We start from the raw sequence: 13,802 nt of genomic DNA, 5'->3' as shown, positions 1-13,802 counted from the left end.
GCGGCTGGACCCTGGTGGCCAGCGTGCACGAGAACAACGCCTACGGCAAGTGCACCAATGGCGATCGCTGGTCCAGCCAGCAGGGGAGCGACGTCAACTACCCAGAGGGAGACGGCAACTGGGCCAATTACAACACCTTCGGCTCCGCGGTGGGCTCCACCAGCGATGACTACAAGGTGGGGTCCCCTTCTCCATGGCCAATAGCTACCTGCTGGGGAGAGAGGGTGCGTTAGAATGTGGGTGAATGCACATGGGCAGATGGGAGACATGGGCATGGGGGTTAAATGGGGGGATGGTCCAGAGGTCAAGGTGCTAGCGAAGGGCTTGGAAGTCCTGGGTTCCATTTCCTGCCCTGCCACAAGCCCCCTGTGTGACCTAGGGCAAGTCACCTAGTCTCTGTGCCTCGGTTCTCCCCTGTACAATGGGGAATTGTGCTTCTCTGCTTTGTGGGGCGAGTGTCAGGATGCATATACCACAGCTGGGGAGGTGCCCGGATGCCCCAGTGATGGGGGGGCCGGTTAAGTACCAGGGATGTGGCTGAGAGGTTTCAACTGGGTCCTCACTTTTCAGAACCCTGGTTATTATGATCTTCAAGCCCAGGACCTGTCCGTGTGGCACGTAACCAACAAGACGCCCCTGAAGGAATGGAAGAACAGGTCCATCCTGAGGTACCACACCGAGACCGGCTTCCTGCCCTCAGAGGGGGGGAACCTCCTCAGACTCTACCAGGTGATGGCACTGGGCTGGGGGCTTTGGAGGGGCGTGTGCAGGAGGGACCGGGTGGCTCTGCTGGGGGGTCAGGGGCCTATAATGGGACACAGAGCTCTCAACCAATTGCTGGCATTCACATCCCAAACCAGCCACTGCCTTGGCACTAATGTGCTGGCAGACTCAGCAGAGAGGCTGAGCAGCCCACGGAGACTGACCCTACCTCATGCCCTGGAGATGGGGGGGCCTTTGGACATAATTATTTGGCGCTAGGCCAAGCCCTCGACCCACCCTTGAGCCCCAGCTTTGGGGTTCAGGCATTCTAGCAGGGGCATCTCCGCAGGGCTGGGGGTGGGGGGGGAAACAATGCTGGACACATGCTGATCCTCACCTATTATCATTTACTGCCCGCATTGTGGCAGGTCCTAGTGAACCCCCCGCAGACCAGGGCCCCACGGTGCTAGGTGCTGTACGGACCCAGAACAGAACGGTCCCTGCCCCAAACAGTCTATGATAAATCCACCCCAAGGGGCACCTTGACATGCCAGATTTCCCTGCCCACTGCTGGGGTCACTGTGCCCCAGGACTGGCCTGTGTGGGAGGCGGCACTGACTGAACTAATCACCCAGCGAGCATGTGTCAGTGAATCTGCCTCGTCTGTGCTGGAGCTGCCCTGCCACAGGGACAGAAACTAACACTGGATTCTCGCTGCGTTTGTCTCCCAGAAATACCCAGTGAAATACGGCGCCGGCGTCTGCAAGACCAACAATGGCCCCGCCGTGCCCATCATCTACGACTATGGCGATGCCCAGCAAACTGCCAGCTATTACGCGCCAGCTGCCCGAAGTAAGTCTGCCGTGAGCGTGCGGGTTCTGCCTCTCCACCTGTACAGACCAGCCCTGTCCTTCCAGTCTGAATGACCTTCGTTTTAGAGACAGGGCAAACGATTACATGAGAGAGAGGATATGGACAATTCCCCAGGAGAGCGCATGGTGTGTGTTCTCCACTTTAACATGCTACATGGCAACTGAACACAAAAGGGCTCTGGCATGGGGTGGTCTGTGATACCTGGTGAGGGTGTGGCCAGAAGAGAGGACAGCAGGAGGTGGAGACTGAGGAAAGAGGTGGTCTGGAGATTCCAATCTCTGGGGAAGGAGCCAAGGAGAAGAGGCAGGAGGGGGCTTATTCCCTAAAGCTGGCCCTGAAGGGTGGTGGCAGCAAGGGTGGAGGAGATGCCTGTGAGAAGGACCCTTCCCCTCCCCCCCGCACCCGACAGACAGACCAGGGATAAGGACCCAGCCTGGGGAGAGCCAGACCAGGACAAGCCCTGAGAGTCAGCAGGGTGACAGAAGGAGCCCTTCCCCATCCCAGACTGGGGAAAGAGGCAGCGGCTACACTGGCAGCTCATGCCAGGAGGGGTGTTTTGAGATCGTGGCACTACCCAGGGCTCCTGGGAACTGAAAGGTGCAGTGCACCAAAGACACACGCAGAACAGTGACAGAGCTACGGTTCGCCCAGCTGTGATGGGACAACTGCCCAGCTCCTGTGTGGGAATGGAATTAGAACGTAAGAACCTAACAATGGCCATACTGGACAGGCCAATGGTCCATCTAGCCCAGTATCCTGTCTTCTGACAGAGGCCAATGCCACGTGCTCCAGAGGGAATGAACAGAACAGATAATGATCAAGTGATCCATCCCCTGTTGCCCATTCCCAGCTTCTGGCAAACAGAGGCTGGGGACACCATCCCCTAGAATCATAGAATATCAGGGTTGGAAGAGACCTCAGGAGGTCATCTAGTCCAACCCCCTGCTCAAAGCAGGACCAATCCCAACTAAATCATCCCAGCCAGGGCTTTGTCAAGCCGGGCCTTAAAAACCTCTAAGGATGGAGAGTCCACTACCTCCCTAGGTAACCCATTCTAGTGTTTCACCACCCTCCTAGTGAAATAGTGTTTCCTAATATCCAACCTAGACCTCTCCCATTGCAACTTGAGACCACTGCTCCTTGTTCTGCCATCTGCCACCACTGAGAACAGCCAAGCTCCATCCTCTTTGGAACCCCCCTTCAGGTAGTTGAAGGCTGCTATCAAATCCCCCCTTATTCTTCCCTTCTGCAGACTAAATAAGCCCAGTTCCCTCAGTCTCTCCTCATAAGTCATGTGCCCCAGCCCCCTAATCATTTTCGTTGCCCTCCGCTGGACTCTTTCCAATTTGTCCACATCCTTTCTGTAGTGGGGGAACCAAAACTAGATGCAATACTCCAGATATGGCCTCACCAGTGCCGAATAGAGGGGAATAATCACGTCTCACGATCTGCTGGCAATGATCCTACTAATGCAGCCCAATATGCCATTGGCCTTCTTGGCAACAAGGGCACATTGCTGACTCATATCCAGCTTCTCATTCACTGTAATTCCCAGGTCCTTTTCTGCAGAACTGCCGCTTAGCCAGTCGGTCCCCAGCTTGTAACAGTGCCTGGGGATTCTTCCATATTAAGTGCAGGATTCTGCACTTGTCCTTGTTGAACCTGATCCAATTTTTTTTTGGCACAATCCTCCAATTTGTCCAGGTAACTCTGGACCCTATCCCCACCCTCCAGCTTATCTATCTCTCCCCCCAGCTTAGTGTCATCTGCAAACTTGCTGAGGGTGCAATCCATCTCATCATCCACATCATTAATGAAAATGTTGAACAAAACCACCCCAAGACCTACCTCTAGGGCACTCCGCTTGATACCGGCTGCCAACTAGATTTTGAGCCGTTGATCACTACCCATTAAGCCCAACGATCTAGCCAGCTTTCTATCCACCTTATAGTCCATTCATCCAGCCCATACTTTTTTAACTTGCTGGCAGGGCCGGCTCTGGCTTTTTGGCTGCCCCAAGCAAAAAACAAAAACAAAAAACGGGGCGGCCAGAACGGCAGAGCAAAAAAACAAACAAACCTGCGGTGCGGCCGGAGCGTGGGTGCAGGGGGACCGGCTGGGGGGGGAAGAGGGGGAGGGAGAGGGGGTGGGCGGGAGAGAGAGAGAAGGGGGGGCCAGGGCTACAGCAGGAGCGCTGCCACACGACCCCTCCCGCTGCGCCACCTCCTGCCACCTGCAGCAAGGGCTCCGCTCCGGTCAGTGGGGAGGGAAGGAAGAGGACTGCCCTGAAGGGCGCTCCGGTCCTCCACGCCGCCGCCCCCTACAGGGCGACCGGAGCAGAACAACAACAACAAAAAGCGGCCGTGCCGCCCTAGGATTGGGCAGAATGCCACCTCGAACAATCTGCCGCCCCAAGCACCAGCTTGCTCAGCTGATGCCTGGAGCCGGCCCTGCTGGCTGGCAAGAATACTATGGGAGACCATATCAAAAGCTTTGCTAAAGTCAAGATACATCACGTCCACTACTTTCCCCATATCCACAGAGCCAGTTATCTCAACATAGAAGGCAATCAGGTTGGTCAGGCATGACTTGTCCTTGGTGAATCCATGTTGACTGTTCCTGATCACCTTCCTCTCCTCCAAGTACTTCAAAATGGATTCCCTGAGGACCTGCTCCATGATATTTCCCTATCCATCCTGGCTAATAGCCATTGATGGACCTATCCTCCATGAACTTATCTAGCTGTTTTTTGAGCCCTGTTATAATCTTGGCTTTCACATTCTCCGAGAAAGAGTTCCACAGGTTGACTCTGTGTTGTGTGAAGAAATACTTCCTTTTGTTTTAAACCTATTGCCTATTAATTCCATTTGGTGACCCCTAGCTCTTGTGTTATGAGAAATAAATAATACTTCCTTATTCACTTTCTCCACACCAGTCAAGATTTTATAGACCTCTATCATATCACCCCTTAGCCGTCTCTTTTCCAAGATGAAAAGTCCCAGTCTTATTAATCTCCCCTCATACGGAAGCTGTTCCAAACCCCTAATCATTTTTGTTGCTCTTTTCTGTACCGTTTCCAATTCCAGAATAAATGTTTTGAGATAGGGCAACCACATCCGCACACAGTTGTAACGGGTTGGATCACAGAAACCCCCTTGGGAGCTGCCACCCAATGTACCAAGACTACCCCTGCTTCTGTTTTCCCTGCCAGCTCAGGACTCCAGCACCCTGTCTTGCTGGGCCAGACACTTAGTCTGCTCCAACACAGACCCAGGGTCTGAATCACTTGCCCCAAAGCTGCAAGTTTACCTGAAAACAGCTCACAGAAGTGTGCTTGTCTTTAGCACTCAGATGCCCAACTCCCAATGGGGTCTAAACCCAGATAAATCCGTTTTACCCTGTATAAAGTTTATGCAGGGCAAACTCATAAATTGTTCGCCCTCTATAACACTGATAGAGAGATATGCACAGTTGTTTGCTCCCCCAGGTATTAATACATACTCTGAGTAAATTATTAAATAAAAAGTGATTTTATTAAATACAGAAAATAGGATTTAAGTGGTTCCAAGCAATAACAGACAGAACAAAGTAAGTCACCAAGCAAAATAAAATAAAATGCGCAACTCTATGTCTAATCAAACTGAACACAGATAATCTCACCCTCAGAGATGCTTCAGTAAGTTTTTTCTCAGACTGGACACCTTCCAGGCCTGGGCACAATTCTTTCCCCTGGTACACCTCTTGTTCCAGCTCAGGTGATAGCTAGGGGATTCTTCATGATGGCTCCTCTCCCCCTCTGTTCTCTTCCACCCCTTTATATATCTTTTGCATAAGGCGGGAACCCTTTGTCCCTCTGGGTTTCCACCCCCCCTCACTGGAAAAGCACCCAGGTTAAAGAGGGATTCCAGGTCAGGTGACATGATCACATGTCACTGCAAGACTTCATTATCCACTTGCCAGCACACACATATACAGGAAGACTCACAGGTAAACACAGCCATGTGCAGACAATGGTCCTGGTTAATGGGAGTTATCAAGATTCCAAACCACTATTAATGGCCCACACTTTGCATAATTACAATAGGCCCTCAGAGTTATATTTCATATTTCTAGTTTCAGATACAAGAGTGATACATTTCTACAAATAGGATGATCACACTCAGTAGATTATAAGCTTTGTAATGATACCTTACAAGAGACCTTTTGCATGAAGCATATTCCAGTTACATTATATTCACTTCTTATTATGTTTCTATAAGACCATATAGACTGCACAACGTCACAGCAGTATTCAAGATGTGGGCGAACCATGGATTTATATAGAGGCAATATATTTTCTGTCTTATTATCTATCCCCTTCCTAATGAGTCCCAACATTCTGTTCGCTTTTTTGGACTGCTGCTGCAGACTGAGCGGATGTTGTCAGAGAACTATACACAATGACGCCAAGATTTCTTTCTTGAGTGGTAACAGCTAATATAGACTCCATCATTGTATATGTATAGTTGAGATTATGTTTTCCAATGTGCATTACTTTGGATTTATCAGCAATGAATTTCATCTGCCATTTTGTTGCCCAGTCATCCAATTTTGTGTGGTCCCTTTGTAACTCTTCACAGTCTGCTTTGGACTTAAGTATCTTGAGTAGTTTTGTATCAGCTGCAATTTTGCCACCTCACTTTTTATCCCTTTGTTGAGATAATTTATGAATATGTTGAACAGCACTGGTCCCAGTACAGATCCCTGGGGGATGCCACTAGTTACCTCTATTTACTATTTACCAGTCTGAAAACTGACCATTTATTTCTACCTTTTGTTTCCTATCTTTTAACCAATTACTAATCAGTGAGAGTACCTTCCTTCTTATCCCACGACTGCTTACTTTGCTTAAGAGCCTTTGGTGAGGGAACTTGTCAAAGGCTTTCTGAAAATCTAAGTACACTATATCCACTAGATCTACCTTGTCCACAAGCTTGTTAACCCCTTCAAAGAATTCTAGTAGATTAGCGAGGCACGATTTCCCTTTACAAAAACCATGTTGACTCTTCCCAACAAATTGTGTTCATCTATGCATCTGATAATTCTATTCTTTACTATAGTTTTAACCAATTTGCCAGGTACTGAAATTAGGTTTACCAGCCTGTAATTGCCAGGATTGCCTATGGAGTCTTAAAAAAAAATTGGTGTCACATTAGCTATCTTCCAGTCATCTGGTACATTTAAGCGATAGGTTACATACCACAGTTAGTAGTTCTGCAATTTCACATGAATTCCTTCAGAACTCTTGGGTGATACCATCTGGTCCTAGTGACTTATTACTGTTTAATTTATCAATTTGTTCCAAAACCTCCCTAATGACAGCTAAATCTGGGACAGTTCCTCAGATTTGTCACCTAAAAAGAATGGTTCAGGTTTGGGAATCTCCCGCATATTCTCAGCCGTGAAGACCGATGCAAATAATTCATTTAGTTTCTCTGCCATGGCCTAGTCAGGAGTTCCAGATCCTTAATCATTCCCAGTTCACACACAGGAACTTAACGAAGGGGCTTGGCTGGGATCAGAGCTCTGTCACTTCTCTCCACCTGTCCATGGCAAACAATGGTTCTGACCTCCCCTTTTCTGTCACCAGCTGAATTCGTCCCCGGCTACATCCAGTTCCGCGTATTTAATACTGAGAAGGCGGCCATGGCTCTGTGTGCTGGGGTGAAAGTCACCGGCTGTAACACCGAGCATGTGAGTATCTGACCAGAGTGGGATTAGGGTTGGAGCAGGGTCCAGGATGAGTGGCGGGCTGGAGTGGAGCGAATAATCTGAAGTCCCCACCACCATTTTTTTGTGTCAACCCAAAATGGATGAAAACCCCAAATAGTTGTGGTGGGTCAAACAAAATATTTTATTTGACTCAAAGCAGCCTGGCATTTTTCATTTTTGTTGTTGTTGTTTCTTTTTTTGTGTATTTCTCCCCATTTTTAAAAATAATAAAATAGCTAAATATTCAAACCAAATATTCATTCTCTCTCTCTCTCTCTCTCTCTCTCTCTCTCTCACACACACACACACACACACACACACACACACACACACACACACGTACGTACGTACGTACGTTGAACCTTACTTCGGAAATAGTTTTGGTTGACCCAAAACTGCATTTTTCAGCAGAAGTTGTGTGTCCAGCTCTGCTGATGAGCTGTGGAGCCACCTAGTGTCACTGTTGAAGCTCACTGCCTGCGCAAAGACTCTTTTTTTTACCTCTGCACTGCCACAGGGAGGGTTCAGCTGTGCCCATGCAGGCAATCACCCCCCAGGGGAGTGTAGGGGCTGCTGATGTTATTTCTGTCCTTTGGGGTTCCATCAAGGGAGGACCAGCTCACAGGAGCCCTGTTGTCAGAAGCTGCTGGGGGTACGGGGGTGGATGTGCTGAATCAGTGTATTTTCTGGTGCACTGGGGGACCATTTCAGTTCTAGGGGGAAAGGGCCTTTCTAATTTCTAATTGGCAGTAGCAGGAGCTTGGAGTCGTGAGTTGAGTCCATATGTCCAGATATTGCAGTTCAAGGAGGGGGATAATGCCTGGCCTTTCACTAACTGCCTATCCAGTCCTCTCCATCAGTCTGTGTTTAGCCACTGAGCAGGATTCAAACAAGGACGGGCTAGGAGAACACATGATAGTCAGGGTTATATCGTGAGGTCTTTGGAGCAGGGACTGTCTCTCTCTTGTGTCTGTACAGCGCCTAGTGTCAGGGGTCCTGGGCCATGGCTGGGGCTTCTAGGTGCTATCGTAATACACCTAATAACTAATGTACAGCGCCTAGCACCAGGGTTCTGGGCCATGGATGGCTGGGGGCTCTGAGATTTAATGCAAACAATAAATACTAAAAATAAAAACCCAATGGCCCAAAGCCTCCTGGCCCTGCCCCTGCCCCTTGTGCAGACGTTCACACCAGCGCTAAAGGAGTGTCAAACGCTGTCATCTGGGGGCCCTTTGCACCAAGCTAAGCGACTGCACAAGAGTCAGGGCAATGGAGAGTCTGGTCCCAAGAGTTAGGAAGAGATTTAAATGTTCATGCTTCAGGGCCTTAGTTGACCTCTGACTCGGGGGGCGGGGGGGGGGTCAGGAGGTAACTTTCTCTGGGGACAGATTATTCGCCAACTGGCCATTGCAGGGTTTCTTGTGGTTTCCTGTGAAGCAGCTGGCACTGGCCTGGAGACAGGAGAGCGGCTAGATGGGCCCCTGCTCTGCTCCCATCTGGCAATTCCTCTGTTCTCTCCTCAGCACTGCATAGGTGGAGGAGGGTTCTTCCCAGAAGGGAACCCGGTTCAGTGCAGCGATTTCCCTGCCTTTGCCTGGGATGGCTACGGAACCCATCAGCACTGGAGCGTATCCAAGGAGATGATTGAATCCGCAGTGCTGCTGTTCTACCGCTGAGTCCGGAAAGGCTGGCGTGACCCAGTGAACGACGCTGCTTCACTCCAGCCGGAGCTACTCCCTGGCTTTGAACTCCGACGTCTGCCATGCAAATAAAGAATGTGAAGTGGGCTGGGGTCTTGGTGTGATTTGCTCCCCTTGCGACTGAGAGGCCTGCAGGGCTCTCAGCACCAGTCAGAATGAGACGCTTCTGTCATTATTTGTAATTATTTACGGTTAGCAATAACAGGAGCACTGGGTGTTATTATGTGGTGATTTTCCTCTGTCAATCTCAAAGCACTTTACAAAGCAGGTCTGTAGCATTATTCCCATTTTAGATGGGGAAACTGAGGCACAGGGAGGTGACGTGATTTGCCCAAGGTCACCCAGCAGGCCAGTAGCACAGTAGCAGGTCTCCTGAGTCTAGTCTAGTGCTTCATCCCTTGCCCCCCCTTCTCTAGTCGTAGTTGTTAGGACCACCTATGATTAATATTCCCCACCATGTCCCATTCTAAAACTCTGTTTTCATTGCTTATAATTTTGCCAAACTTCAACCCTTTGGGCTGGAATTTCCCTGGTGGGTCTCTGCCCCAGCTGAATTTCTTTCTTTTCTTTTAACTCAGCTGAAAGGGCTCAGCTGATACCCAGAACAGTGTTTTGTCCATGTTTAAAAAAAAAAAAATGCTGGCAATCTTGTCTTGAAAGCTGTCCCCTACCTGCCCCCAAACACTGGAGCAGTGACTTGAAATTTCTGCCTCAAAAAACGACCAACCTGGCTTAGGTGCCTCCCTCCAGCCCGGAGTTAGGCGTCTAAATCCCTTTGAGGGGCGGGGCGTAGGTTTCCTCAGCAGCAGCCTAAGGTGCATTGCACCCCCATGGCGCCACGTGGTGGAGGGCAGAGGGGAACATTTCCATCCAGAGTCAATCCTGTTCCCCACCCCTCTGGAGGGGTGTCACTCTGGAATACAGGGAGATGGCTCTGCCCCAGCCTCCAGTGTAGGGTGACCAGAGAGCAAGTGTGAAAAATCGGGACAGGGGGTGGGAGGGGTAATAGGTGCCTATATAAGAAAAAGCCCCCAAAATCAGGACTGTCCCTATAAAATCAGGACATCTGGTCACCCTACTCCAGTGGCACAAGGAATTGGGATCTTCCTGGTAGGGCCCAACACCAGGCTGTGCCGTAGAGATTTTCCGAACAAATAAATTGACGCTGCCCCGATTTTCCTTTTCTGCTGCTATCACTTTAAGGCTGGAATGTGAACCCGAAGATCTGAGTGGAAGAGGCGAATCCTGCCTCAGAGGCCTCCCCTGTCAGTGGGACTGGGACGGTTCTGCTGAGCAAGGGTGGCAGGAACTGCGGGGTCTGGTGCAGGGGGTCTGTGAGCCTGGGAGTGCGGAGGGAGGGTCTGGAGGCAGGGCAGGGATGAGTGGATTTGTGACTAGAGGGATCCCTTGTGTGGCTGCCCTTCAGGCTGGTGGTAGGTCCCTGCAGTCCATGGCCTCAATTACTCAAGTTGGGGCCACTTGTGATCAGCTGAAAAGAAATTCTGCTCTATGGCAACTCTGAGTCAGTGGAATACCGAATCCCTGTCTGATCTCTGCATCACTGTGGTATCTGAGCTGCCAGTTGCTCCACTGACTGTGTTAATTAACAGACAATATACAAAATCTCCATGTAAAGGGTTTAGTAATAGAAAGCAAGGAGACATTAGCAATGTCCTGCATGAGATCCCAGCACAGCCAGACACATGGCACAAGTTTTGCTGATATGGGGACTGTATAAAGAGTGTTTCACTGTGAAAAATAGAACTAATCTTTTAAAATTGATCCTTTTAAAACTATAATGTCGATTAAAAAAGATAAATACACACACACATACATAACATTCCAGCTGGGTTTTAAGTCCCTCTTTGGGGTTGATATATGAGTATACAAACATCATAAACACAGTGTATTTAAATATATTACTCTATACCAGGGGTAGACAACTATGGCACGCATGCCGAAGGCGGCACGCGAGCTGATTTTCAGTGGCACTCACACTGCCCAGGTCCTGCCCACCTTAATTTTAAATGAAGCTTCTTAAATATTTTGAAACCTTATTTACTTTACATACAACAATAGTTTAGTCATATATTACAGGCTTATATAAAGAGACCTTCTAAAAGGGTTAAAATGTATGACTGGCACGCAAAACCTTAAATTAGAGTGAATAAACGAAGACTCGGCACACCACTTCTGAAAGGTTGCCGACCCCTGCTGTATACAGGGCAGCTATGGGGTCAGATCCTGCAGTCTCTCCTAGGGCGAAATACCCCTGGGCTTCAAAAGGACAGCTGTGATGTTGTGGATTGTGCTCATGTGTGGGGCCTGGCCAATATGAGGTTACCTGGGCTAAAGTGGTAACTCGCTACCACTGGAAGTTGCTGAGACCAAGAATTCAGCAAAGATTAAAAAAGGAACGGACAATTTCTGTGGATAGCTAGAATATCCAGAGTGATCCTAGTTCTTGTGAACAAACATTCTGAAAGGGATCAAACCCTTGTGGTATAGAACAAACTATTAGATTCAAGCAATGTTTCTCACCACATGCTTTCAGCAGAGTTACTGACCAAACTCTCAGGTCAGGAATCCTCCACCAGAGTCCAACACCTGCTTCCTTTTTCTCTTCAGGTGCAGTAAATGTATTAGCCAGAGAGAGAGAGAGAGGGGTGTTCCTTGAGGATGTTTGTCCATCCTTGTTATAGTTGCAGTCTCCCTCTTGAAAAACATTTCCAGCTGACCACTAGGAGACAGAGTCTATGTGGAAGAGTGTTCCCTGCTGCTTTTTTCACGTTGTTGAATTTACTTTGTTTTCTCTTCCTGCTTGATGACTCTGTTTACTGCTTAAATGCAAATTAGCAGAGCACATATTCCTTTGTTTAGGACAGACCCGTTTGCCAACTTCTATTTGGGCAGGGCTGTGGGGTTTGGAACATGGCTTAATAACACCATAACAGGAAATCTTATAATATCACATATAATGAAGCCACACATATTTTATCAGGATGATGCTGACCAGCAAATTACAAGTTTTCAAATAATACCTTAAAAGACATGCCATGTACAAAATGGTTACAATAGCATGTAGGGTGTGATCACAAGGGCATATTCTGTCACAGTGGGGCACTGACGCACCCCACACATTGAGAAATGCGAGACTAAGGGTGTTGGTGAGTAGCTGGAGGACTAGAGCAGAAAGGGTATTGTGCTGCAAAGTGGAGGCTGTGCGATCCAATGGGGAGTAGGAACCAGGAGAGCTGGGGGTTATTCCCAGCTCATCTGGAGACCTCAGGAAAGTTTCTTCCCTTCTCAGTGCGTCAGTTTTTCTCTGTAAATGGAGATAACAATGCTGATCCCTTTTGGAAAGCGCACGGAGATCTGTGGATTAAAAATGCTGTGCAAGAGCGAACCGTACTTGAAAGACAGAAATTCAATGAATTGTTCTGATCCCTTGATTGTTTTTAGTGGTCGGAGTCACTTCTAAATTCCAAGGGCAAGAGGTGCTGTTTCAATGAAACCTAAATAACAAAGTTCCTGCTTTAATCTGCTTCTTAGCAGTGAAAGATCTATACAGAGCCCCGACATCCTTTGTGGCTTCATTGGGACAATTCATCTCCACCTCCCGAACCAACATTCAGCGGCAGGATGCAAGGAATCAGTGATCAGTTGATAAGCCAGGCCTGCCAGGTGCTCGTATGTAAACATGGAGTTCTCTGGCTGGACTGGCAGACGTAGCATAGGGGCATGAAGATGAAAGATGAACTAGATTTGACCTGGTCTAGGTGTTCACTTGACACCTTCTCCCCAGCCCCCATGTGTACGGATAATGCTGGTGTTTGTTGGTTGTGTTTGCTTTTAAAAGGTCACTTTCGCTATTGGTGCCTTATTTAAGGCAGAGAGGTTGGTGCATCAGAGGAATTGCTCTGTCTCTCTGTGTGAAGAAGTTTCTGATACTGAAATCTGCAGCTGAAAACCTCAGACACTGGAACCACGGACCAGGTGAGTCCTCACCCTCTCTTCGGTGTGTTACATTGTGACTTAATGTGGAAGTTGTAATATGTTAACTTGGCAAAGAGACACTTTAAAAAGCCCAAGATATTGTTGGTTTCTCTACATCTATAAAATGAGGATAATGCTACTGAGATCTACTCATGAAGAGCACTAGGCATTATTATTACACAGCATCAGCATGGGTCCGTCTGGCTCCCCAGCACCACAGCACACACGAACCTCAGTGCACTAATCCTCAGAGCACCTGGTGAAGTAGGGACGGTTCTCACCACTGGAGTCAGTGACGGGGAGAATTGAACCCAGCTGTACTGAATCTGAGCCTTAACAAGCCCCCTCTGCCTGCCTCTCGCACTGGGTAGCTGTGCTGCAGGGCCCTTTGGCTGGGCTCGTGAAGCTGTGGCCGTGCCGTGTGCAGGCAGGTTCCACGGCATGAGTGAAATGTGCTGGCGTCAGTACTGCTGCAGAGCAAGGAGAGAAACTCCTAGGAAAAAGGTCTGAGATGGGACTTGAGAACCGATCCCCTCGCTTCCCTTTTCTGGACGTGATTCCAGCGCTGACTGGAGCCAGCGTGAGGCATTGCATTGACTTCAATGAGCTTCAAGTCAGGCAATATCGGCCTCAGTTTCCCCATCTGCAAAATGGGTATAATGAGACCTGGCCACCCTACAGGGGTGATGCGAGGCTCAGTTAGCAGAAGGAGTGCAGGGGAGGGCTTGTTCTGTGCACGTGATGCTACTTGGTTTCCTCCCAGTGTGCAGGCACCATGGT

General features: G+C 48.9%; 1 protein-coding gene across 1 annotated transcript in view; it reads left to right on the top strand.

The window, feature by feature from the left end:
* The window catches only part of ITLN1 (intelectin 1), a 22,363-nt gene extending 13,269 nt beyond the window's left edge, over positions 1–9,094 (top strand). Inside the window, exons 2-6 of the mRNA XM_034756948.1 lie at positions 7–176; positions 571–729; positions 1,434–1,554; positions 7,205–7,308; positions 8,850–9,094. Of these exons, the coding sequence (XP_034612839.1) occupies positions 7–176; positions 571–729; positions 1,434–1,554; positions 7,205–7,308; positions 8,850–9,002 (707 nt within the window). The 3' untranslated portion in view covers positions 9,003–9,094. The remainder of the gene's footprint in view (positions 1–6; positions 177–570; positions 730–1,433; positions 1,555–7,204; positions 7,309–8,849) is intronic.
* Positions 9,095–13,802: the final 4,708 nt, after the last annotated feature.

Source organism: Trachemys scripta, chromosome 24, assembly GCF_013100865.1.
Source record: "Trachemys scripta elegans isolate TJP31775 chromosome 24, CAS_Tse_1.0, whole genome shotgun sequence".
Taxonomy (NCBI): domain Eukaryota; kingdom Metazoa; phylum Chordata; order Testudines; family Emydidae; genus Trachemys; species Trachemys scripta.
The sequence above is the reverse complement of the archived record's forward strand: the minus strand, read 5'-3'. Positions and strand labels throughout refer to the sequence as shown.